The sequence below is a fragment of the Scatophagus argus genome, chromosome 17 (genome assembly GCF_020382885.2).
Source record: "Scatophagus argus isolate fScaArg1 chromosome 17, fScaArg1.pri, whole genome shotgun sequence".
NCBI lineage: Eukaryota > Metazoa > Chordata > Actinopteri > Scatophagidae > Scatophagus > Scatophagus argus.
Genome location: NC_058509.1, coordinates 7,705,891 through 7,730,563, shown reverse-complemented (window position 1 = coordinate 7,730,563; position 24,673 = coordinate 7,705,891). Strand labels below are relative to the sequence as shown.

The 24,673-nt window shown below is 42.2% G+C and overlaps 1 protein-coding gene across 7 annotated transcripts; it reads right to left on the bottom strand.

Annotated features, from left to right (window-relative positions):
• Positions 1–636: 636 nt before the first annotated feature.
• ubap2l (ubiquitin associated protein 2-like) lies at positions 637–24,623 on the bottom strand. 7 transcript variants are annotated; one of them, XM_046417097.1, is made up of 30 exons: positions 24,506–24,623; positions 22,991–23,128; positions 22,502–22,579; positions 21,352–21,462; positions 19,619–19,793; positions 18,311–18,412; positions 18,107–18,152; positions 14,631–14,675; positions 13,809–13,915; positions 13,398–13,457; positions 13,246–13,298; positions 12,953–13,038; positions 12,081–12,261; positions 11,656–11,854; positions 11,157–11,491; positions 10,658–10,830; positions 10,290–10,410; positions 9,772–9,811; positions 9,411–9,600; positions 9,193–9,259; positions 8,492–8,822; positions 7,750–7,838; positions 7,590–7,643; positions 7,397–7,478; positions 7,041–7,258; positions 6,532–6,637; positions 5,054–5,179; positions 2,623–2,690; positions 2,256–2,450; positions 637–1,880 (listed from the first exon to the last, which is right to left on the bottom strand). In XM_046417097.1, the coding sequence occupies exons 2-30, from the start codon at positions 23,084–23,086 to the stop codon at positions 1,785–1,787; spliced, it is 3,630 nt and encodes a 1,209-aa protein (XP_046273053.1). In that variant the 5' UTR covers positions 23,087–23,128; positions 24,506–24,623; the 3' UTR covers positions 637–1,784. The 7 variants fall into 7 exon arrangements, with proteins under 7 accessions (XP_046273053.1, XP_046273051.1, XP_046273055.1 ...); XM_046417095.1 differs by lacking the exon at positions 24,506–24,623 and adding an exon at positions 24,328–24,498; XM_046417099.1 differs by lacking the exon at positions 24,506–24,623 and adding an exon at positions 24,328–24,498 and having other exon boundaries at positions 10,290–10,380.
• Positions 24,624–24,673: the final 50 nt, after the last annotated feature.

The following is a 24,673-nucleotide window of genomic DNA, read 5'->3' as shown; positions in this document are numbered from 1 at the left end:
CTGTATTTATCTGGCATTCAAGATATTTAATCTTGTCCGACCTAATCAACAACCAGCTGTCAATCACGCAAAGCATCTCGTAAAGGAACAAAAAGCAAATGTCTGCAGAAGTGCTCTGATTGGAGTTTAATTTGGTGACGCTGATCCTCTGGAGTCTGTTAGATAACAGAAACAAACCCAAAGCCTCTGAGTCAGATGGTTTCAGTTGTGCCAAACACTTGATGGCACAAGCTTCTGCTTTCAGTGTTTGTCAATTCATTGTTCCACTGATACCAAGTATCAGTGAATTAACATCGCAAGTTGCCAGATGAATTAAGGCCAGACTTCAGCAACACACACACACACACACACAAAGAGCTTCACTTTCAAACCGGAAGACGACATGCTGCTGTATTTACAAGCCACATGAGAAACAAATACAGTTTCTTAAAAGACATTCACATCCAAAATGATGAAAATGTCTTTTTCTTGTTTATTTACTTAATATTTATATATTTTTACAAAATAAAAAAAATATATGAAACAAAAAGCTAACAAGTCTGCAAGGATTTGAGAAGGAAAAGGAAGAAAGCCATCGAACAAACAGGGACTACAGTACTTGTGTTTTTTTTTTTATATATGTACAAGACAAGTTTATCCATTTAAATTTTTTTTTTTAAAACGCACAGTACAAAAAGAAAAAAAATAAATCACTGACAAAAAACCCATAGTACAATTCTGTCCATCAGTATTCAATGTTGCAGGTTTCCTTATAATGGGGGGACAGGTGGTGGAGCAGGGAGGAGTTGGGGGGCTTCAGAAACAAATAAAATAAAACACGCTGAAGGCAGACTGGGTGTGCATTGGCCTTGGAAATCATTCCTAACATTTCTTGCAGGATAGGCGAGACCTTTATGCAACATATTTATAATTTATGGGAATAGTTACTGTACAAGTGTGGGGGCAATCAAAAAAACAAAAAAACAAAACAAAAAAAAATCCTGTGCTGGGCAGAAAACAAAGCACAGTACACAACCCATGGCCTCTGTGTGTACAAACATGCACGCAGTCACATGACAAACACTTTCCTCACAGTCCAAGCCAGTGAGCTCGCTTATATGTCTTTATATATAATATATCTATATTTGGTAAAAAATAAACTTCACAACTCTACCAATTTAGAGAATTGTTTCTTTAAACTTAAAATGACATAAAAAAAAAAAAAAAATTTACAGCAATTAAGCAAATTGTGTTTGGGTATTTTTGTGTGGGAGGGAGTTGAGGGTGAGAAATACAAAACCAGCCTGTCCCCCACCTTCAGATATTACTTCATTCCTCCCCATCAGCAAGAAAAAAAAAAGGGGGGGATGAGAGAGAGAGAGAGAGAGAGAAAGAGAACCATACAGGAAACATTCATTCTTTTAGAAAACAGTTCTATGTTACATACAAGTGAAAGAAAAACAGGTGGGGCGGGTGGGGGTTAACACAATACAAATTCCCAACACTCAATATTTCATCTCAAGGGTGAATTTCTATAACCATTAAGCTCCAATCTGCCCTCTCTTTCTAAGCCCCTCCTGTCCCTCCCACCCATCCATGCATCATTACAGTGCTCGTTCTCTCGGCACAGCACCTCCTCTGACCACAGTCAGAGCTGCAGGAGTGCTGGGCCAAGAGAGGCCGGGGAGGGAATCTCTGCAGGAGGAAGAGGGAGTTTATACGTGGAGACTGTTTGCGGAAGGAGTGATGAGCCCCCTTCTCACTTCTGTCAGCAGCGTGGGGGAGGGGGGCCCCGACGGTGGATGTTAGTTTGCTCCCCAGTTGTAGCTGTTGTATGCCGACTTGTTGATCTGAGACTTTTGCTGAATGGAGGCGTTCTGGCTGCGCTGTCCAGTGCCGCTCTGTCGAGGGAAGAACGAGGACAGAGTTGAACTCACACATGTAGGTCGATGCATACAGTCACGCATATGCATTTTTGATACATGAACAGTCTTTTGTCATATTCTGTTGTTTCCATTCAGAGCCCGTCTTATCCATGATGACACTACAGGAACAGCTCGCCACACAATAGGGCAGACAATACCTCTTCTGTCCTTTTTCTACCTGCCAGTGTTTAGTGATTATTGCTCTTAGAAGCTTTATAATGAAACCATGTGAACACAAACAATCCAGAGCTAAAAAGGCTAAAACTAAAAAGTATTCTTTGTTTCACAGGTGCGAAAGTGACCTGCACCAACACATGGAGACAAACCCAACAACAAAAGCATGCACACTACCTGTCCGTCTTGCTGCAGGTGGTGGTGCAGAATCTGAGAGTGGGGTTGTTGGTGTGGTGCCAGGATGTGCATGAAAGGGGCCGGGGCGTAGCCAGCAGCAGCAGGGGGGTTGATGGGTCCCCCACTGCCCAGAGCCGAGGGCAGGCTGAACGAAGCCGCTGGCGTTCCAGCGTGGAAACCCTGCTTCTCAAACGACTGCAAGAGAGGAGACACGGGGAACATTTTTGTTCAATGCAAACTATATCTGGTCAGTCTCAGTGGCTGTCAGTTTGATTTTAATACAATTTCACCATATGTATTGCAGAAAAGGTTCTTTCCTGTGAGGAAGGGCTTGAAATATTTATAAACATGTATGGTGTGTAATTACCTGCGTCTTTGTGTAAACAGACCCTGAAATATCTGGAACCCCAGTGTTGCTTGATGTCACAGAGACTCCTGCAGAGACAGAAGAGACAGAAGACAAAATTAGTCCAGAAACTGGAAAAACTGAGCATGGGACATCAAACAAACCACGATAGGCCGCATGGTCATATTCAATGTAACATCTACTCCTTCACACACACACACACTTTGCATATTTGTGGAAATGCTGCCCAGGTGAAGCATTTGGGGCTGGGGGATCCTGGGAAATTTCAAGTATGAAAATCTATGTCAGTTTAAGTTCATAGATGATTTCAGTAGAATTTCCCTTTAATGGAGGACAGCAGAGAGAGAGACAGGGTGAGATGAAGAAGAGAAAGAGAGCTGAGAAAGATGGTGTCGCAGTGTATCAGTTCCAGTCAGCCACTGTGGTTAAAATCTGACTATCTGGCAGTTGCTGCTGTGTTCTGGCACACACTGACCTCCTGCATCACCACTGAGAGTAGAGGTGGGTGGGTGGGGGGTGGTGGTGTTGGGGGAAATTAATTCTTTATGTGGATGTGGACTAGTTGCCAATGTCAAACACTGATTTTCTAAATGCTGGTCATCAATGCGATGGTGACACAACAAAAAAGGCAGAACTCGACTACGAGGGCAGTGCAGCACGTGGACAGCCTACAGCACGCACACACTACAGTCATCTTGTAACTCATCTTGATTCACAGACATGACTGCAAGATGCTTTCAAATTAATTACTTCATCAACAATCCAAGTCACAACCCTCTGCTTAAAAGTCAGCATGTGTGACAGCTTCTGTGAGGTTGAAGGGAAAAGGGACCTGGACAAGAGCTCCACTGTATGCAAAGGTGCATCTGACCAAACCAGTTATTGATCATTACAAATAAGCCCTTTTAAATCCAGCAAGCAGTCACACTACGAAGAAAACAAAAAAACAGGGACGTATGAAAATACGCCTTCAGATTAAGTGTTCAAAACAACGAACATACTGAACAGGAAAGAGTCTTTCAAGACTCACTTCCATTGTCAATTTCATGACAACATTTTTGTGCCACGAGGTCCCTCAAGACAAGCAAGAGAAGATGAAACAATCCTAAAGTAAGTGCAGTGATGGGTCCAAGGTGACATTTGACTTCCTCCTCTCTCACTTTGTGTTATCACTCCATTGCAGTTTGTAACCAGTAATCCATATATTTTAGCATGAATGACATCTAAAAAAGGTTTAATCAACTTACATTAGATTAAAAACTCAACAACGCTTTTCTGGCACTCGTGTCTGAATCTGTTTTTTCAAGCATCTATCCAAAACAGCTGTGACCGCTAATGGCAATTCAAATGTAATATTTATTGGCTAAGAGCAGGTCTGTACTACAGCCTACGCTAACATGAATACCTATGCATCTATTAATGTGACTTAAAATGCCTTTTTCCTGATTCAGCCAATTACATAAATGCTCTTTTATCAGCTTTATTAACACATGACAAACTGTTATGGAAAGAGCCACCGTGTTTGTGCAACATTTAGCATCTGAAGCTGTGGCACTGCTAGAAAACAGTGGAGAGTCAGAACATTATGATGTTATTCATGTGTGTATATCATACTGCCCACTGTCAGTGCCAGGCAAGCTCATCCCTGTGCTCTGCTCTAGTCTTAAGCTGATAGCATCTGCTTCACACCTGCTCTGCACTAGAAAAGATACTATGTCCAAACTAGTCAAGACTGATGTTGTGACAAGTGCTTATTCAAACATGAGACATACAAAAACATATAAAATTCCTCATCACATTTACACAAGATCCATGTGTGAAAGAGTAATCAATGAGAAGAAAAAAAACCCCACACATGTACAGTCTCGTATAGCACAGCACTGTTTGGTCAAGTAATAGAGATTTTGCAGCCCTTTCTCTCTTGGGTTGTAACCTACTTCACCCACAGGACAGCGAACTTGATACTTAGGAGACGGACGCAACAGCAATGACAACATGAGTGAAAAGCAAGCAATACATGGGGGGGGGGGGGGAGGGGGAAATGGGACAGCATCAACCAGAGGAACTCATCAGTTCATGGCAGCCACAGCCTTTGTGACCTGCCATATTTCTGACTTTGAACCCATGCAGCTAAACTGCTTGGAACATATAGACCAGATTGGACTGGTGAGGAGTTGCTCTGGAAGGGAACAGATAACAGAGAAAGGCAGACAAAACATGTAAGAGAGGCAGGCTGCATCAGGCTGTCTGAAAGCGTATGTGGTGTGTGATGGGCCTTTCCACAGGCACAGCTCATCAGCGATGAGGCAAAGGAACAAGAGCAAAGAGGAGGACACGGATGGTTGGTGACACAAGGAGGAAGACGGGAGGGACAGGGTTGTTTTGTTTTTTTTTCCCTTCTCGTTTTATTTTGGCATGTGGCGGCACTCACCGACTCCAGGCCCGGTGACAGAGCTGGCTGGCTTGTTTTGTGCAGAAGCGGCAGCGGCCACGGCAGTGCCGTATCCGCCCTTACAGAAATCCCCACTCCCTGAAGCCTGGCCCACATCCTCATAGCCTGCAACAGTCAGACACACAGCCGCAGCCCACAGCGTTAGACACACCAGGCAGGGGAAGCAGACCTGCCTCAGATAGCATTTGCAAATAATTCACAGCGTTTGTTTGAAACTGTGCACCGCATGGACAGGTTTTACCAAACCGTGACAATACAAATAGTGTCAAGTCCTCTAGGAAACTATACTAACATCCAAATACTTTTCTGCAGTTATCTGAACTTCGACACCAAATGCATTGTTCTGTGTGACAAAGCCTGTCCATCCGGTACAACAACAAGGTCTGAATCAACGCCAACATCATTTGCAAGTACTATATGACCCAAGTCTGGGGGGAGGAGGAGGGGGAAGTGAGGGGGCAGGCAGGGTGTGTGTGGGAGGGGGACTGGAGAGTGAGCTTGAGTTGGGTGATGGCAGAAAGCAGCAGATGGTGCAGCTTAGAACAAATAGGTGTTGCACATGTAGTGACCAAAAGTGGATGTTGAGTGATGGATTAAAGTATGAGAATAAAATACAGTGTCACTGGAAAAGAAAAAAAGGAATATGCAGTGATTGAGTAGACACCAAAAGGCCACTGGGAAAATATGAAACTGCTGAAAGAAACTGGGCTCAAACAGGAGTCACACATTAGGAAATATAGAAGAAAGATGGTTGCACCACTGTTTGATGTGTTTCAAATGAATGTGTGTGTGCGCGCAGGAGATGTGGTGAATGTTGAAGCCTTGGGGCAAACTTTCTGAAATGAGCAAAAGCAAGCTATGGAAGACAGCAGGAGACCGATAATCTAATCCCTCTGTTATTTCAACCAGTATAGCCAGGTGCCAGTGTTCAAGCCTTCCCTTCTTCCCTTTACCATCCAGTTTAAATGTCAGTTTCCATATTTATTATCATGAGAAGCCATTAAATAAAAGTGACAGACATCTCTTTGCCTTCATAAAAGCAGCTGAATTATTGAGGCGTGTTCCTTGGTTGCAGAGGGAAATGAAAATTGGATACAAGATGAAGATGTATTTCCAATATTCTGATGCAACTAAACTTGAACATTAAATCACGCTCACTGACAATTTGAAGACATTCTGTTCAACTTTGAGGTCAACAAGTCAGAGCCAGCAGACAGGCATGTTTTATGAACCACTAACAACTGCGTTGACACAAGCATAACATACATCTTTACAAGCATCACATTTATGCTTGTAGATGTGTTTCAAAGCTCAAATGAAATACACACTCAACAACAATGAGAACTCGATGGGATTTAAGTGAGAATCAGCACAGAGTTACTGGAATGCAAGAATACAGAGCAGGACCCGAGTGACCCCTCTGAACATGCCGGTTTCAACATGTTTTAGTGCCTCACCAGTGCTGTATCCATGGGAACCATAGCCACTAGCCTGCTGGAACGGTGTAGCTGATGCATTGACGCCAACATTCACACCATGCTGCTTTGACGAGGTAGGAGCCACCTGGAAAAAGAAACACCACCACAACGTATAATGTCATTAAGTTGGCAGGGGAATAAACACAAACTAAACAGACGGAAAAGAGTAAATAAAGTTTGTCTTGTAAGGTTTCCAAAATCCAGTTTTCTTCTTGTTTAAGGTCAGGAACCACTTCCACTTAAATCTCAAAATGCAATTTTACAGTGCCATCAGAGAAAAGGTCACGGGGACGCAAAAATCATCTCTTTTTTTGTGGAACAACTGTTGTTGTAAGCAAGCCGTCTTTACAGTTTCACTCCAGTCAAAAACCAAACCCATTTTCATCATGAAGGTATTAAAAACAAGGCAGGAGGAAAAAACTCAAGATGGGACGACTGTAACAGAAAACACCAGATTAGCTGTTCTGTAGAGGATTAAACATTCTCACCGGAAACACAGCAGGGCCGTACTGGAAGGTATTGGGCAGGCCTGGCATGCCAGTGTAGTAAGGGAGGCTTGTGTAGCTGTAGCCAGGCGGCAGCGCAGGATTGAGGAAGGGCTGCTGTGTGGTGTGATGCGTTTGAGTCTGGTTCTGTTGTGTCTGCGCTAATGTGGTGGCCGGAGCAGGGGATGATGCATCACCTCGACCAAACTTTGACAAGTCACCTGCAAATACGGGAAAGGGAGGAAGACAGGAAGTTACAAGTCACAAAAACAAAACAAAACATGTGATGTGACATGTTTGATGGGACATTAATTGACAAAGAGCAATAGATAAATCAACATTGTCACAGGATGGCTCACCAGAGTAAGGGTTGCTTGTCAGGCTGCCCTCTCTGCCAGTCAGCGCCGTTGTGGGAGTTGCAAAAGGGATGCTGTAATAATCCTGCAGAGAGAAAAATATATTTTTAAATAAATTAACAATACAGGCCAGGAAGCAATGACGTATAATTTGTATGCACAAAGAATTTTACTTTTCACAAAAAATAAAACTCACCAGCGGTATTCTTGTCTGCAGCATCTGTAGGTCATCATAGCCATACACCTGAGGCTGAAAGGAAGCATAAAATGTGTCAGAAAATCATGTTGGTTTTATAACATGAAGCCTGGTAAGCACAGGTATAGCTCAGACCGACTTGACCCTGGAAGAAACCTACAGGGTAGGGGTGCAGTAGTCCAGGAGCCATGATGTATGGGTTGGGCAGTAGAGGGGGCACTCCGGGTGGCAGGTTTGGAGGTGCTTTCCCTGTATACACAAAGCCATAAAAAAGAAGAAAAAAAAAATCCCACCATAAAAATGCAGTCTGTTGTCCAACAAGTCAACAGTTATTCTTAATTCTATACACTGAAAATACTGTATATAGGCATCTTTATTTGCAAATGTCAAATCACAAGTTAAACTGCAGAAAGAATGTAGGGCAGTACAATCAATCATTCTCCCTGAGCTGCATCAGTAAATGACAAGACTGCGATACCCCATGTGACAAACTGCACCGAAAGAGAGAGCACAGAGGAAAACAGTGTGTGTGTGTGTGTGAGACAGAAAAAGCCTCATAAGAAGAACCAGAGCAAGATGAGTCATGGAAACCCCACCAGTGACTGTGGAAATGGAAACCAGCTCCAGACAAGCTACATTGAATACTGGAACAATTTTTTGTTGTTGTGGTACCTGCTTTATACATTCAGTGGCAAACCACAACTGAGGCAGGATTGCCATGAAAAATTCATGACGGAACTATGGATGCATATCATCCATTTCATCAGCAAGTTATTTACAACTAACTCACTGATTAGTTTCTACTTGTAAAGTACAAGATTTGTAAGTAAAACTTTCTTTAGAGGACTGGCTATCAAACACAAAATGTATTTTTCAGTGGCATGTTTGTGTTCATGTCCAACCTGAGGATGCTGCAGAGCCGCGTGTGGATGAGGAAGAAGCTGAAGAAGGAATGGCCGAGCCCGTCGTGGAGACTGAAACCGTGGCGGCTGCTACAGCTGGGGCACCCATCGAGGCAGTGTTGAGGCCCATGGTCAGATTGCTGACAGGACCGAGGCCCGAGGGGGCTGAAACTGTGGCAGAGCCCACCGAAGAGGCCTGAGGTGCCCCTAGTGACACCTGCGCAGCGGCCACAGAGGAAGAGGAGGAGGGGACTGATGAAGACGGAACGGCTGAGACAGAGGAAGGGAAGGAGGAGGAGTGCAGGCTCGAGTCACCGTCTACACTGGGATGCTGTAGAGACGGAAGGAAGAAGAGAAAAAGATGTGGTTAGGACTGATGAGATTACATTTCCATTAGAGTGAATTGACATCTAATGTGTCCAACTGCCATCACAGGAAATGCAGCTTTGAAAAGGCTTACAAAGATAGACATCTAATCTGCTCTTTCAATAGTCAAGAAAGCAGAAAATAATGTTAGGCCCACGTGATGGGTTATGGTATGAATGAATGCATCGATCCATCCATCCATTTTCTATACCGCTTACCCGCCAGGGTCGCGGGGGAGCTGGAGCCTATCCCAGCTGACTACGGGCGAGAGGCGGGGTACACCCTGGACTGGTCGCCAGTCAATCTGGTATGAACGCAAAACGTAAAAAACTCACCAGTAAGCTCGAGTTGGATGTCCGAACTGAAGATGGAGCAAGGCTGTTCTGTTGTGATGGGTGAGAGCTGTTAGATGTAAAAGGAAAGATTAGAGCATGTCTACACTATCAGCCAATCACATTACATTCGCTTATACTCTGGTTCACCTAGAGGTCAGAACTCAGAATACTAGTTCAAGTCCTACTTTATGCAGTGTGTTAACTTGAGTGCATCTCACTTGTTGTGCTGAGGAGGCGGGATGGTGCTTGGAGGCAGGTCCTCGCTGTGCCCCAAAGCGCTAAGTGATGTCTGATTGGATGCAGTCAACAAGGAAGCCGGGCTGTCAGTCAAGGTGCCCATGCTGGAGACGGATGCCTGCGTGACTGAATCAGGGGCTGGCTTCACTGATACTGCAGAGCCTGCTGCAGCTAGGGAGAGACAAATCAAATCCGAAGCAATCACAAAAAAGTTTGAGTGAGTGTGTGTGTGTGTGTGTGTGTGTGTGTGTGTGTGTGTGTGTATGCGCTTGTGGTGCAAATGTCTCAGACAATTTCAAGAATCCTTTTAAGAAAAAAAGAGTTCCGTAAACACACACTTACCTTCCACAGATTGTGTTGCTTGTATTGAACTGAAGCCATTCTGTAAAACCAACAATGAAGGTGAGCTCACATGTTTCTATGGAAACAGGTCATTGATAAGAAGTTGAAGGGTATGGGGATTCCAAAAACTAAGGCGCTTGTTTTATATACCAAAACATTTTAGCTAGAGGTCAGGTTTGAAACCAGTGGGGCATTACAATGACAACGACCTACTAATACAACAACAAAAGCTGGAACAATGTGGGAACCGAGTGACACCACTGGCACTGTGTGAGCAGTTTAGTAAGAACGCCTGCACTGTTTGTTGTTTCAAGTTAATTGATCTCCAATGAACCCTCTGGGAAGTCACAAGGTCCCATTTCGGTGCTTATAAATTACTTGGTATTGGATGGGTGCACAGATTTGCATGCTGTCCACACTGGCTACTGCACAAAGTACTACACTAACACACTGTCAGACTAAATGATTTATCAGTGTAAGTGGACGGGGGGAAAAAAACAGGAAAGCTTTGTTCTTACCTTGGGCTGCATGTCCTTCTGAGGAGAGGAGGAGACTGAGGGAGGGTAACGCCGTGTCTGAGAGGTTCTCTGATCGTACAAATCCATCTGGCTGGAGTTGGAGAGAGCTGGAGTTGACTCACTGCAGATTGCAATGGTATTGACAAGTCAAGTTTGATTACGTTCTTACAGAACAAACAGTGCTTCTGACTTGAAAACTGATAATCACGACTTAAATTTTAAAGCATTTCTAAAAGAACAGAAAACGTACTTAAATTTAAAATTTTGTCACAGGAATGCATTTTGATAATAGACAAGTTCCTATTGACGTGGGAAGCATTTGGAAACGTCGAACACTTTTGTATAGCGAAGTTTAGGTATGTACCAACCTGCTGGGGCTTGTGTAGAGACTGTTCTGAACCTGGTTGGCTGGTGTTGCAGTGGTAGGGGCGGAGTCATACTCTGGTAGAACTGGTTCTGATCCAAACTGCAGTGCTCCAAACTGAAGATTGAGGCCTGAAATGTCTGTTGAACCAGGCATCTCTACCGCCATTGCAGGAATCTGAGCAACATTAAAGAATACAATATTCGACTTGGCCCAAGTGCACACATCACATTCAGGAAACATAATATCTTTGTAAGCACAAACTGATGCATCCGACTTGATATTTCTAAGAGTTCACTTAGGTGTCATGACCAATGAGAGCCAAGCTGAAATTATCAGATGGTCGTTTAATAAAAGGTTTGAGCAGATTCATATTGAGTGTCTAAATTATGTTACCTGTAAGTTATTTCATGGCCGAAAGTGTGCATTTTAGGCAGCAGAAGACTGTCCGTGCAGGATTTTTTAATGTTGTCAATATAACTAAATAATAAATATAATGTTACCTTTGTTGTAATGGAGGTCCTCTTCTTCTGCTGTTTGAGTTTGTGCTGCTGCAAAGGCAGTGGACTCTGGGCATCTGATGAACTTGGGGAAACCTGCTGACCTAGAGAGGGAACTGGTGCCATTTTGGGAAGGGAGGAAGCAGGCGGAGGCACCACATGGGGTGAGGATGTTGTTTGTTGGGGTAAGGAAGAAGATGAGGAGACAGCAGAGGAAGGAGGGAGGCCTTTGTCCTGCAGGAACACATCCAACATGGACGAGGTTGAGGTGGCGGCCTGGTAGGGCTGCCGCTTCGTAAAGGGCGTATGGACTGCAGACTCTGGCTGAGTCTTCATATCTGAAAAATGGAGATGGAAACAAACTGTTTGTACAGACATAAACTGAAAATAATATTAAATACTGTAGTGCTCATTGACATGTTCAAAAGGATTAAAGGAAAGTGCGTAACAGGGTTGATTATTATGATTATTTCAAAGTAATTACAGTAGGATGTCACCTCACCATATTGTCCCAGTGAGGTTGCACTGGTGTCCCAGGATGAAGGGGCTGTGTTGGGAGGTCCAGTCTGGGAGTGCTGGGCTGCCAGCTGGGCCAGTGCCTGGGCTGTTTTATACTGCTCCAGGAACTGAGAGCCAGTAGTCCCTGTGCTAGCTCCTTTAGGGTCCCCTACATCCCCAAAACCCTTGTTCAGCATGCTGACCTGCAATGTTGGCAGATTGTAACACACTGTTATCACAATAATGCAAATACTGGCACTATGTTTGTGGAATTAAGACATAATATCAGTGGCCCTAACCTCTCCCTGTGTGGTTAGAAAGTGGATGAGTTTTCAAAGTTAAGAGCTAATCTGAGCCTCTTTGTATGTAACCCCACAATCAAAAAAATGCTTTAGTGTTTATCTTTTTTTTTTTTTTCTTTGTTCTCACCATGCTGTGCTGGGTATAAGGGGTGCTCGATGATGTTTGGGAGAGTGGCACTCCTTGCTTGGAGTTGCTGAAAACCAGTGACTGGGACAAGGAGGGGGGCTGAGTGGCCTCCATGGTGGGGTTTTCCGTCTCTGAGGAGGAGGATGGAGGAGTCTTCCCCAAAAGCACCGCAAGGTCAATTCTGTACCAGGGTGAGAATATTAAAAACAAGAAGACATTTAAATGTGAAGTGACCAACTTAATTTTTATTTTCACTACAGCTATAACTCATTATTTTAGGACTACAGCTATTTTTAATTATTTATTGATCGGGAGACTATTTTCTCAATTAATTGTTAGGTCTATGAAACATCAGAAAATGTAGAAAAAGGGAAAAAAAACAACAACAAAAAGTCCACCATAATTTTTCCAGGTGGCATCTGTATGCACTTATTTTCGAAACTAACCATTCAAAACAACTATACTATGAAAGTTATTATAGCTCAAGACAAGCAATACAGCAAAATCTTCACAACTGAGAAGATGGAGCCATTCAAACATCTGCCAATCTTGGCATTCAAAGTATTTATTATCAAAACAGTTGCTGACTGATTGGCATCATAGTTGCCAATTAACTTTCTATTTGTTCATAAATCAACCAGTTATTTCCGCAGTAAACTGTTTGCTTGTTTGTCAACAATGAGCAACCATCTACAATCAGTACCCATCAAATTAAATGCCAGACTGATATTGATCCAATAAATGCACCTGGATTGACAAAGTAATAAGTAACAACAGATGAAACTGAGCAAAAGCAATTTCTGTCTTTAACTGTTCCAGGAAAAGCAATTTGCTAGAAAGCATTAGTCAGGCTAATAAAGTGTGCAAGTAACCTCTGTCCTTTGGTGATGGTAACATTCTCTTGAGGCAAAGGCATGGACGCCACACTGGAAGCTGTGAATATCTTGGTCTCTGAAAGCTGCAGAGGAACAAAGTGTAAAACCATAAGACAGAGTCATAGTTGGAAAAATAAAAAACATCTAGATTCAAAAGGAGATCTAGTTGTCAGTAAAACTGTGCTAAGATTTGTTTCAACTTGAACTGTTTTTTCTTCTTTAGAAGTGTTCACTTAATGTTTTATTTAGAGGTACCGCAGTTGCATGAGGTTAAGCCCAGAGACACTCACATCCTCATTCCAGTCCTCAGTGCCCCATTCCTCTGTGGGAGTCCTCCAGGCACCTATGAGTCGAAGATAAGCTGTTCAATACCACTGTGATGGGAAAAGTTAGCTTCAAACAGAATAGAGGATGTATTAAAACAACAGAAAAGCAGATTTACCAGGAGCAGAATCAAACTTCGGCGGGTAATTTGTTCCCTCTCCTGCAGAGTATTCCAACCCTAGAGACAAAGACAGGGGTGAGAAGATCAAAGTTGAATGTAATGACAAGAGATAATTATCCTCAAGTAACCTGAACTAACAGACATCTGGCTGTGAAGATCTGAGACATTCTCTGTGTGATTTGGGTACATGTAAGATGTGCGTGCTTGATGACGAAAGCTTCTACACAGAACATCAAAAAAGCGGGTGTCCTTTGAATGCAAGTGAACCTTCCTTTCATCTTCACCACAGGAGCTACTTGGGGATGCTGAACATGATTTTTTAAAATCGTTTGGACGGTAAACAGATGTTTCATTGATAAGATTAACTTCTCTTATTGGAGGGCAACCTTACTTAATTAATTAACTTACTAGGTCCCTCCTCAAGCTCCACGCTTCCTGTGTTGTTCCAAGTGCTGCCCCCCGCATAGTTTTCTTCTGTCTGAGCTGGCTCCGCATAGTCAGCAGGGTTGAATGTTCTGGGAAAAATAAAGGAATTAGGTTAAGAAATGAGTGTGTGTACTGACTAACAGTTGGACAACTATCAGCACTACCAAAAACATCAGCCACAGCTGGGTGCCCTCACACAAATCTGGAGTCCATCTAAAAAACTTACCTACTTCAGGTCAAAGGTTTGAAAATGTTAAGCAGAAGCAGACCCCAGTGCAATTCTTAGGAGCATCAAACTGCTAGTGATGAGTACTATCTGAGTAAATGTCCACCACTGCTGTTATCATCACCAGGCTTTTAGTTAATAGAAATGCTTCAGAAAAGGAGTGACTGAGATTGGAGCAGGAAGAGGGGATAACAGGAGACTGAAGTCATTACTGGCTGTGCTGTCAAGACATGCAAGTAAGTAGATGTAAGCATTTAAGTTTTTTTTGTTGTTCCACAATATGGATTTCTTGGTACTGCACGTCTTTCATTAATCTGAGCTGTGCATGTAGACTGAGACATTTACTGCTGGTGCAACCTCTTAACACAATAAAGTGCAACACTCTGCAGGTGTTTGTGGCTTGTGTGGACAGATTTAACATCAAATTTCAGGAACACCATGTCTTCATATCTATAAATAGAATGAGTATTACTTTGTATTTTGATAATGTCTTGAATTAAGTCATCCTGTGTTATGGTGCTAAGAAGTCTCCCTACAGAAAAAAAGAATAACAAACACACCAGAGGTGATGCACTCACCTCTCACCTCCTGCAATATCATATCTGGATCCCTCATCAATCTGGCTTTAGAGGAAAAATAATAACAATTACAAGAAGCACAACTAAGTAAAAGTAGAAGATCAAGCGTTTGTTTTTCAGACCACAATCCAGAGCGACAGCATAAGCGAATTGCCTTTCATGTGCCTGTGCTGCTACTGTAGAAAACACTCTACACCTGTCAGTCACTCTTCTATGCAAGGCAAGCCAGTGTGCTTTTAGTCATACAGGGTAAATACACAGTACAAGAAACCCAAGTCATCGCATATATACACAATGCAGCCACAAACACAAACACTGATCCCAGTGTCACCTGGTAAAAGCAGTTATGCAAGAGAAAATGCAGGAATCTTTTCACTGATGCAGTTTTTACCCAAACAATCTCAGGCATTTCAGTGGTAACTTCTATCACACAGTAGCATCATCTCAAAGCTATTACTGAGGAGCCATACAGGACAATGTTGTGAAAGTATCAGTCCATACACAATATCTGATCCGTTGAAAGAAATTTCCATTTTAGCTGATCTTATTTTATCTCGTTGTTATTTTCATAAAAAGTTGAAAAAACAAAGACACTGATGTTGATGAAACCTGACAAGCTTCAAATTTATTGGCTGGATCTGGATTAACACCTCACTCTCCGCCCACTTTTTTACTATATTTTGGTGGTTGTTTGTTTTGACCACGATTGATAATTTTCAGGAAGTTTGTATATTGAACAACTTTTACAGACCTGTATGGACACAAACTGGGACTCCCATCTCCTCTCTTGTTTTTTTCCCCCGCCAGTGAAACACAAAGGCAGCTAACAAGTTGCTCCAAAGAGACAGCACTGTCTGTGAGCCAACCAACACTGTGGTACAAGTGAATACAACTGGCTACATAATGAATGCATCTCTTTTACACCACACAACATCTGCAATGGCAGAGGCTGATATAAGCTGCCATGTTAAATGCTGCAGTTTTGGCCAACACCACTCTGGATGTGCTGTCAAGGACACAGATTCAAATTCAGTTTGTAAAAACATGATGAGCCATAATAAATACACAAGCAAAACTATGCCCATTTTCTACAAAGAGCAGAATTGTGTTTTAAGCACCTTTCCAAAACAAATAGAAAGTAGTGTTTCTATTACGGCACAATACCAAAGACCTTAAACAGTGCTGGGAACCTGGGGAACAGATTTAAACATCTACAAGCCTGAGTAGCTCCTATATTGAAATAAATAATACAAATTAATGTGCCATGACCCATGATGAGTTCCACATTTAAACCAAGTAAACACATTTTGAATAAACCAAACAGCAGATCTGGCCACAGAATGAAAGAGAGTGTGTGTCTGAGATTCTTGGCACCATGAAGTTTTCTAAATTTACTTCTGCTGTATTTGAACAAAATTACATTTGCGTGTAATATTGGATTCATTTATCAATATTCCTCCTGTCATCCTAGTCATTTACACCAACTTCAGAACAAATCTTTGATCAGCATATTCATTGGTAATGAGGTGTGATATTCACTTCCCCTGTGGGCTCACAGTATTCATTTTGTTTCAGTTAGTGCATGTTAATGTTTTTTAATAGAGTATATGTAAGGTGAAAGCCGCGAGCTGATTCAGCATCATCTTAAATTTACTAGCACATGATACCAGTCAAATCATACAAGCAGATACAACCCTTCCCAACATCATCTTATCACACTGTAATAAACGAATCACACTTAAAGACAGCTTCCTTTAAAGCCACTGAGATGTTTTCATTTAACTCACCCTGATGCCAAGCTGGTAAACTGTTAACGGCTAGCAGCAAGTAGCAATGTAATCACAGAAATGTTGAGCGAGATGGGGTGGGGGATTAGCTAATACGAAAACACCTCAGCTAATACTGCATACGACTGCAGGTGGGGAGCCCCTGCACTCTGCTCATCAATAATAAGAATGTATTATAACTAGGGATGCAACAATACCAGCAACGGGTATCTGTGAGATACTCTTTCTGTACTCGTATGTGTCCCGATGCCACGAGTAGCGTGACATTAGGTTGGATGGCCAGGTGCTAATTGAGAGCAAGGACGAGCAATGTCGGCGGTGTGGAGGTATTTCAAAGTAGATGATGGTGACAAAAGTGAAGCGGACTGCAAATTATGCCCTGCAAAGATGTCAAGAGGAGGGACGAAAGAGAGTACTTTCAACACAAGCAACCTGATAAAACATCTAAAAAACCAACGTGACGCAGAGTTCAAAGAGTTTGCTAATAACGGCAAGCAACAACAATCAACTTTGCAGCAAACTGGAGAAGGAGAAGATGTCAAGAGACAGCCCGGGAACAGTGAAAATAACAGAGGCTCTTACCCAGTACATTGCTCTTGATGACCAGCCATTGTCGGTTGTTGATAATATGGGATTTAGAAGTCTTTGCAGTGTACTGGAGCTAAGGTATTAGATCCCTAGCCGACACCACATCACTGACACACCGTTGCCAAAGCTACATGACTTTGTGAAGAGGCACATCCACAGTCTGTTGCAAGACATTTCGGCCCTCAGCTTCACCACTGATATTTGGACGAGCAGCGTTAATAATAAGTACTCATATTGGTACTCAGTATCGACAAGTACTCAAATGTAAGCACTTGTAATTGGATTGAAAAAATGTGGTATCGGTGCATCCCTAATTATAACCATATGAAGCAAAGCATATTGTAGCATTCCTTGAGATATGCAAGTCAATAACTGGAGCCACACTCTACAAATATACTTGAAATTTTTCTCAGCATCAGTGAAACACAGACCATAAAGACAGATGAGCTTTTGCAACCTTATACTTTTAGTGTGCACCACCACTTGATCAAACATATGTGAATTACACCATAACATTCCTAGTTTCATTTCAGGTTATGTCTACTTCTGTGCCTCTGTGGCTCAAATGTGTATTTATGGCACTGTTAAAGTAGTTTTGAAGTACACATTCTATATTTAGTTTTTGTAAGAGGGAAAATTACCCACTCAGTCACTGACCTTGCTAGAGAAAGCCACATCAGGTCATGTGTGCTACTCCAGCAGACCCCAAAATAACTTAAAGATCTAGAGCTGCAGATTAACAACTGGTAATATTAACTGCACACACACACACAATCTGACACAAAACAAACAAAATACAGCTGCATTATTCTACAGTCAAGAACCAGAGACAATTTAGGCTAACCAGTTGGATCCCTTACATCATTCTATATTGATCTATCAAAATTTCACTCTAACTAAAATGTTTAGGCACTGTACGCTCAGTATCTTGGTATGAGATATTCGGCCCACGCCGTTCCATCTCATTGGTTGATATACGTCCTCCCTCCTTTGGATTAAGGCTAAACAATGGACTGGGGTCCTGCTCTCTGGTGACCATGGCAACAAGTAAAAGTGGAACAAAAGGCACTTTGGTTTTAGGCGACGCAGGTGTTCCCTTACCCCATGCCCTGCGCCGAAAATCTGCCTCCACGTCGTCCGGATACTCCTGGGGAGACAGAAAGAGCCTACTTCAGTTTCTCAGATTGACAGGTATTGTCACAAGGAAGAATGGCAACAGTTTTGGTGACGACAACAACCCCATGTTTTGACTGGCTGCATTTCCTTCACCAGCGAGTTCAGCAACAGAGGATTACATCTACTCACCCACAGTCCCTCTTCCTCTGCCTCTTCCCCTTCGGCCTCGCTCTGCACCTCTTCCAGCTACTCCAGCTTTGCCTCCATCCAGGCCATTCTCCTGACCACGGACTTGAGTTAAGAGGAGAGAGAAAACGACCTGAGATTTAGACTCTGCACTTCATGCAGAAGTCAAAATAACCATTATAGTTTTGAGAGAAACTCTTGTTAGCTGCAAATGACTAAATGGTACCCTAAAGAAACATGCAAGGAAGCAACAGTCTTAATGTAAAAAGCTGTTAAATCACTGCTCTGTTGGCAGCAAACTTGGGCCTTTTTAAATAGCCCTTGAGAAGCACACTTAAGCTGCACTGAGGCAGGGGATAATGGAGCTGACCTACAAGAGGTTCATCTCTACCTTCAAACAAAGATATGTTGTCACATTACTCTTTAATGTGCTTTCATGCAGACAATGTCAATTAACTTCCATTTTCAAGAAGACTCCCTATTTCAGCATTTTTTTGACACTTTCACATCATTTTCAACTCTTAACATCATCCACACAGGATCCACACAATTTCACAAGTTTATAAGCTGCTGTTAACACAACCAAACACTTTGTATTGCTTCTTCACAACAACCTCCCATTGCTCAACGACAAGAGGACTTTTATTTTGAAGGCATTAATAGCCTTATTTGAGTATTTAATGACACTCACAAATTTGAAAGTCCAAAAGGACTTGTATACTGATGCATGTGTCACAAGTTGGGCTGGCAAGCACAGGATGCATATTTCATTGTCTATCAGAATCTTTCACGTGACTTATATACCATACACCATTACACAGTCTATCATAAGATTATGTGGCCGTGTTTTGGCAGATTTCGATGCTGAAACTGCTGAAACTGTTGCTGCAGATTGCAAGCTGGTCGAGGAGCTCTGTGCCACCAGGTGCTTTCTACACAGCAGCATAATTAAGTTTCACGGCACTTCCACCTCTTGTGTGTCCCTGGCGTAACTTGTCATCAGGATCATATGCAATCTCAGAAAAGCATGTGCACACAAAAGCATACTCTGTCAGCATTGCACACTCTGGTCATGTTTGCTCATTGTGAGTATACCCCAACCAATAGAAACTTAGTATATATGTTCTTGGGTGTCAACAACATTGAGTTCTGCATCCATGACAAAATACTGCTATTAGAAAACCATAAAAACAGTGAGAGCAAAAAGACATGTAATAGATAATTTTAAACACTGTACTAAACAAACATCTGCATTTTCTGTAGATACTTAATGAATAAAACAGAGAGGCCACAGTAATGGAAGATACTTACACTCTCGTCCCCTACTGGCTCCACGGCCTTTGCGTGGAGCTCCACCTCTGCGACGTGCTACATCTTTCTCTCCTCCTTTCTCCCTGTTCTCTTTTCCTTCCTCTCCGGTCTCTGCCTGGCTAGCCTCCTTCTGGCCTGACACTCCCTTCTTCTTCCCCACCATTTCCCAAGAGTCCTTAGGAAGAGATAGAGACAGTGTTACACTGATGTGCCTTTAAGTCAATGTACTCACTGTCTTTGTCATGAAGAAAAAAATCAACCAGTGAAGAAAAGCAGAAGTCACTTAAGTGTGTGTAAAAACGACAACGATGTTTCCAGCCATAATATGATCAAAGCTTAGATAAATGCACTCATAAACCAAAAGGTTGGCTGGTGGTGAGCATGGCAAGTGAGCCAGTGAGTTATAAAAATGTTTTTGATGCTCGTGCAATTTTTCACCATGAGGTAAAGTCTGCTACTTACAAGTTGGCTGCAGCTCCTTCACATTACAAAGTGAAAACAAAAACAAGTTTTGTTCTGCTTGTCAGTCCTTTCAAACTCACTACAAAGTCCCTCCACTGAGCTTGTATTATGACAATCCAAGTAGCTGACAACAGCTTATCAGGTCTGATTAATGTGCTTTCAGGTATCAAGTGTCTCCTGTGTTTTTCTAGTTACAGTTATACCAAAGCTTGTATACAACTATGCAAGCTCAATTTAGTTGACCCTTGCTGGACTTGGGTCAAGTCATATTTCTAAGAATTAGTCCTACATGAAATCATCAAGATTTGTTTATTTACCTCTTAATTCCACAGATAAAATGAGACATTAATAAATGACTGAAAGAATGCATTTTCTTAATGGGTCAGAAAAAACAAACTTGGGTTCAGTAAAAGTGATATACTGATCTAAATGTGAAGTACAGGAACAGCAGGGATGTGGGTGCTTAGTTGACTTGTCGTGTAAAAGTTGCTACCTTCTACACCAGAAATACTAGTTCTTTACAAAACTACTCATGATTGGTATTATTATTCTGTTAATGTACCCCTAGGAGCCATTTCTAAAGCTAAGCGTATGCAGGATACTGAATTGGTCAAGCAGGTGTCAACTTTGAGCTTTAGATCAGTTACACTATAGGTAGGAACTCTGACTCGGGGGACAGGTGTTGCTGTATGGAGGAGCGCACAGTGTTTTCACTGCTACATTAGGTGAACACTGCTTTGTTATATAGGTGAAATGTAACACAATGAAGAACATGAATGGTGAGCAATAAATAATCCATCAAAGACAAGAACAGGAAGTCGGACTCTGTTTATTTTACTAGACGGCGGCGGTACGGTGAGCGTGTCAATGATTAATCTGTCTATACAGACCTCAAGTGGATTTAAGTTTAGGCTTAGCCGCTACATTATGGCTCTTTTTATATCTGCACATTTCTTTGGATGACATTTAACTTAATAAATTAAACTGAGCTCAATTTTGCTGGTTTTCTGAGTGTTTTCCTACTTTCAGAATGGTCCACGAGACTAAGTTTTGACTTCCAGTTTAAACATCATTAACATCAATAGGAACATTCCTGGTTTACAATACCCATCTTTATGAACTTTTTTTGTCTTACATGCAGTTTTGTCTAAACTACGAAAGGCCCAACCCTCAAACTATCCAATATCATAGTTATCTAAGCCAGTGTGGCACTGATTTCTCCAGAATGTGGCCCCCACAGAGCTAAGCCCTCACACAAAGCCAATACTCACAGTGTCTGGGCTACCCTCCAGCAACACGTTAATGGCTCTGTTGACATCCCCGTTGCAATCGTGCAGTGCGATCATAGACTCATCCTGGTCCTTGCCTGTGATGTCAATCAGCTGGAAAAGGTGAAATGGAACAATGAGAGACAGGTGACCCCTGGATGACAGTCCTGGCATGTCAATTATAAGAAGTGCATATGAAGATGTGAACTTTTTTTTCTTGCATATATGCATACATCAGAACATAGGGTTAGCTACAAAACAGCATGCATGCTACCAGCAGGGATCCAGCATCTTGGTCACTCAAGTAGCTTGAACACAAGGTTTGTTCTCCATAAGGACTAGGACACCATGTATTTGAAATGATCACACATTACAATGAAGTATGCAAAAGATATTAAACTCTCATTAAAAAAAGGTCTTGATGACCCATGTTCAGAATTTTCTGACCCTGGATGTCATTTTAGGGTCTTTAGTTTGTAACTTAATCATTAATTTGGATTGACCACATGTGATTTACTGCCATATTCTGTATAACCACACTGAAAAGAAATTTATAGCTAAATGGTAAGGATTAGAAAGGTTAAAAAGTAGGGCATATGTTGAGTCTATGACAGAGTTGTACTAGAGAAGTTTGTCAAAAGCAAAAAACTGCTGAGTTTCATTTAAAAACAGTAGCAAATAATATCCAGGGTAGTGACTCAGATTTTTAAGTTCTTAACCAAAGCATAAAGAAAGAAATGGGTCAAAAGCCCTCCTTTGTTTGGTTCCTAGTTCATAACTATCTCAAAGAAATTGAGGATTGTACCTTGAGAAATATGTCGTTCGAGTAATTTTCCCTTTCATAACCAGAACTGATCAACACAATTTAACATGAGTTCAATTTAGCTCTTTTGTGAGACTCATCCAGCTCAGACAATCCACCAACATAGCAGCCTTGATATAATGCACTGAATGCTGTGTCACTGACTTTCTGTGCTTTCTGCAAAGCATAATATAAGAGACACACACACATTTACACCCAATGCAAAACCCAATACATGCAATCTTAAATACACCAATGTTAAGACACAAAGCAGTGCTACTTGACTATGTTCAAAGAAGTAAGAAAAAATATGAAACCTGAAGCAGAACAAAAGAATGGGCATCTGCTCACCTGTTTGACCTTCTCTTCAAAGTCTGCATCATTGTGGTCTGAAATCATCTGCGCGAGTCGGATCTGCTCTGCAGTAGCCTGTTCCAAAAGGAGTGAAACATCAAATATTTGCAATAAAGGGAAGGATAAAATTTGCATTCTTGTAGAAACAAAAAAGGCAAACTCATATGTCTCTACATCTAGCTCTATAATAATCATTAGCAAGCAAAATTCAACAAAGAATTTGGTAACAGTGTGACATTATGATGGTAAAACTTTTTTTTTTGGTATTCAAACATTGTAGTACACACAAACACTGCATGTACTTCAGGCTTACACTTAGAACAACTTGTGCCTTATTGTCTTTGTACTTATTTTCTTGTTGTATCTGCTCTTAATGTGTACAGCTATATGATGTCAACAAGTTAACCAGCAGTCCTGATTAACCTGTAGTAATGAAACTTATCAAATGACTATGCAGCAGATGACAGGTGGTGACAGTGAGGGTACCTGAGGCCTTTGCTTGTGCTGTGTCTGGCTCTGTGTCTGGCCCTGTGTCTGCTCCCAGCTGCCCCGGGCTCGGCTCCCGCCCATGGACGTCATCATTTACAGTATATACAAATAACAGTATTTACAAAGAAATAACACCTGAGGAGAGAAGGATGGAAGAGGCGTAACAGATCTGTGACTATGACCTACTTACGTAATGAAAATGTATCATACCTATGTAGTTACTACTTCCTCAAACTGTCTGTTAGCTACTGACTGATAAGAGTAAGCTACCACTGGTGTCAAGACGACACACCAGCTTTGTTCTCAGAGACGCCTGGAAAACGTTGACAAAAAGATTGGTTTTTGTCCCAATTCTTAGGGCATGTGTAAAACCAAAGGTAGCAGCGGGTTTGACCCAGGAAGCAAGAGTGTCACGGTGCACTGGGCGCTGCTGCACTCAGAGCTTGCAAGTGCATAACGTTAGCCAACTTATTTACCCCTTCAGTACATTATGCAACGCTTTCTTTATCAAAATAGCCTTGGTGGTGTTTAGTTAACCTATATTGTGAAACGACAGGAATGGTCACAAAGCCCTTGACAGATCAATCGATCAACACTATCGAACATCAAATGAGAGACAAGACACAAACACACTTAAGACAGCGACTACATCTCTGTCGATAGCCAACTGTATACCTTGCTATTCAGAGCGACTCTTTAATCTTACACGTTATGTAAAACCCCTGTTTGGACTAGCGCGCAAACAAGGCAACAGCCAGGGCCCGTCGGACATATCTCACTCCACTAGCCAGCCACATGGCCAAAATGCTAGCCATCTAGCTAATACTTATGGGGCAAGCATCCATCACTGAAGTCTCAGTGGGCTTCCGCTTCTCACGGCTTTACCTCATGGCGACAACGAGGCTATCTTTAGCAGCTGCTAGCTAACCAGCTAACCGAGTGCCGATAACTGGCTGTTAGCGTTAGCTGACTTAGCTTGACAGCCAACAAGTTAATTAGCTAATAAACTACCAGCAAGCAGTAAAGCTTCCATGTTCGACCAAACCAAAAACGCCCAGTCCACTCCGCTGCCACCAACATTAGTTGTCTGCTAATGCCCGTTAGCTGTGTTAACTTAACTAACTAGCTAGTTAACGTCGTTGCGTATAGCTTGGCAACGTTTCCAGTTAGCCAGGTTAGCAAAGTAGCAGCTTCATAAACTGCATTACTCTACACCATTCAATCATTTTGGCCCCAGCATAACCTAAAGGCTGGGTTCTCGGCATGAAAATCACCGAGGCTAAAGGTAGGCCTGCAGGCCGCTAAAACGAAAATAAATAACAGACGATACTGACCAGAAACCCGGCTCAACACTAGACACTGCTACACAACCGACCGACAAGTGGTCTCGTTGTCGAGCTTCTAGTCGGATTTAGGACAGGATACAATTCCCGAACCCTAAATTGATACCAGTAAATTTGGAAAATATAACGAACCGACTCGCTCACACAATAAGCGAGAGACTGAATTTACCTGTTTCTTTTCCACTCTGACACCACGGAGAGCTGTGTCACGTGGTTTACAGAGCGCTTCGAGGAAACTGGACCCACAACATGTGATCACACACTAAAATAGTTTTATATTATCAGCGTTATCATGACATGTCAGAAGTGGGAATGCACAGTATAGATAATAAATTTT

Excerpts from the sequence above, each read along its gene's own strand:
- ubap2l (XM_046417097.1), bottom strand. The coding sequence starts at position 23,086 with ATGATGACGTCCATGGGCGGGAGCCGAGCCCGGGGCAGCTGGGAGCAG. Across the intron at positions 9,260-9,410 it reads CCGCCTCCTCAGCACAACAA|CTCTCACCCATCACAACAGA; the intron begins GTGAGATGCACT and ends TACATCTAACAG. Across the intron at positions 5,180-6,531 it reads TTCCCATGGATACAGCACTG|GCTATGAGGATGTGGGCCAG; the intron begins GTGAGGCACTAA and ends TGACTGTTGCAG.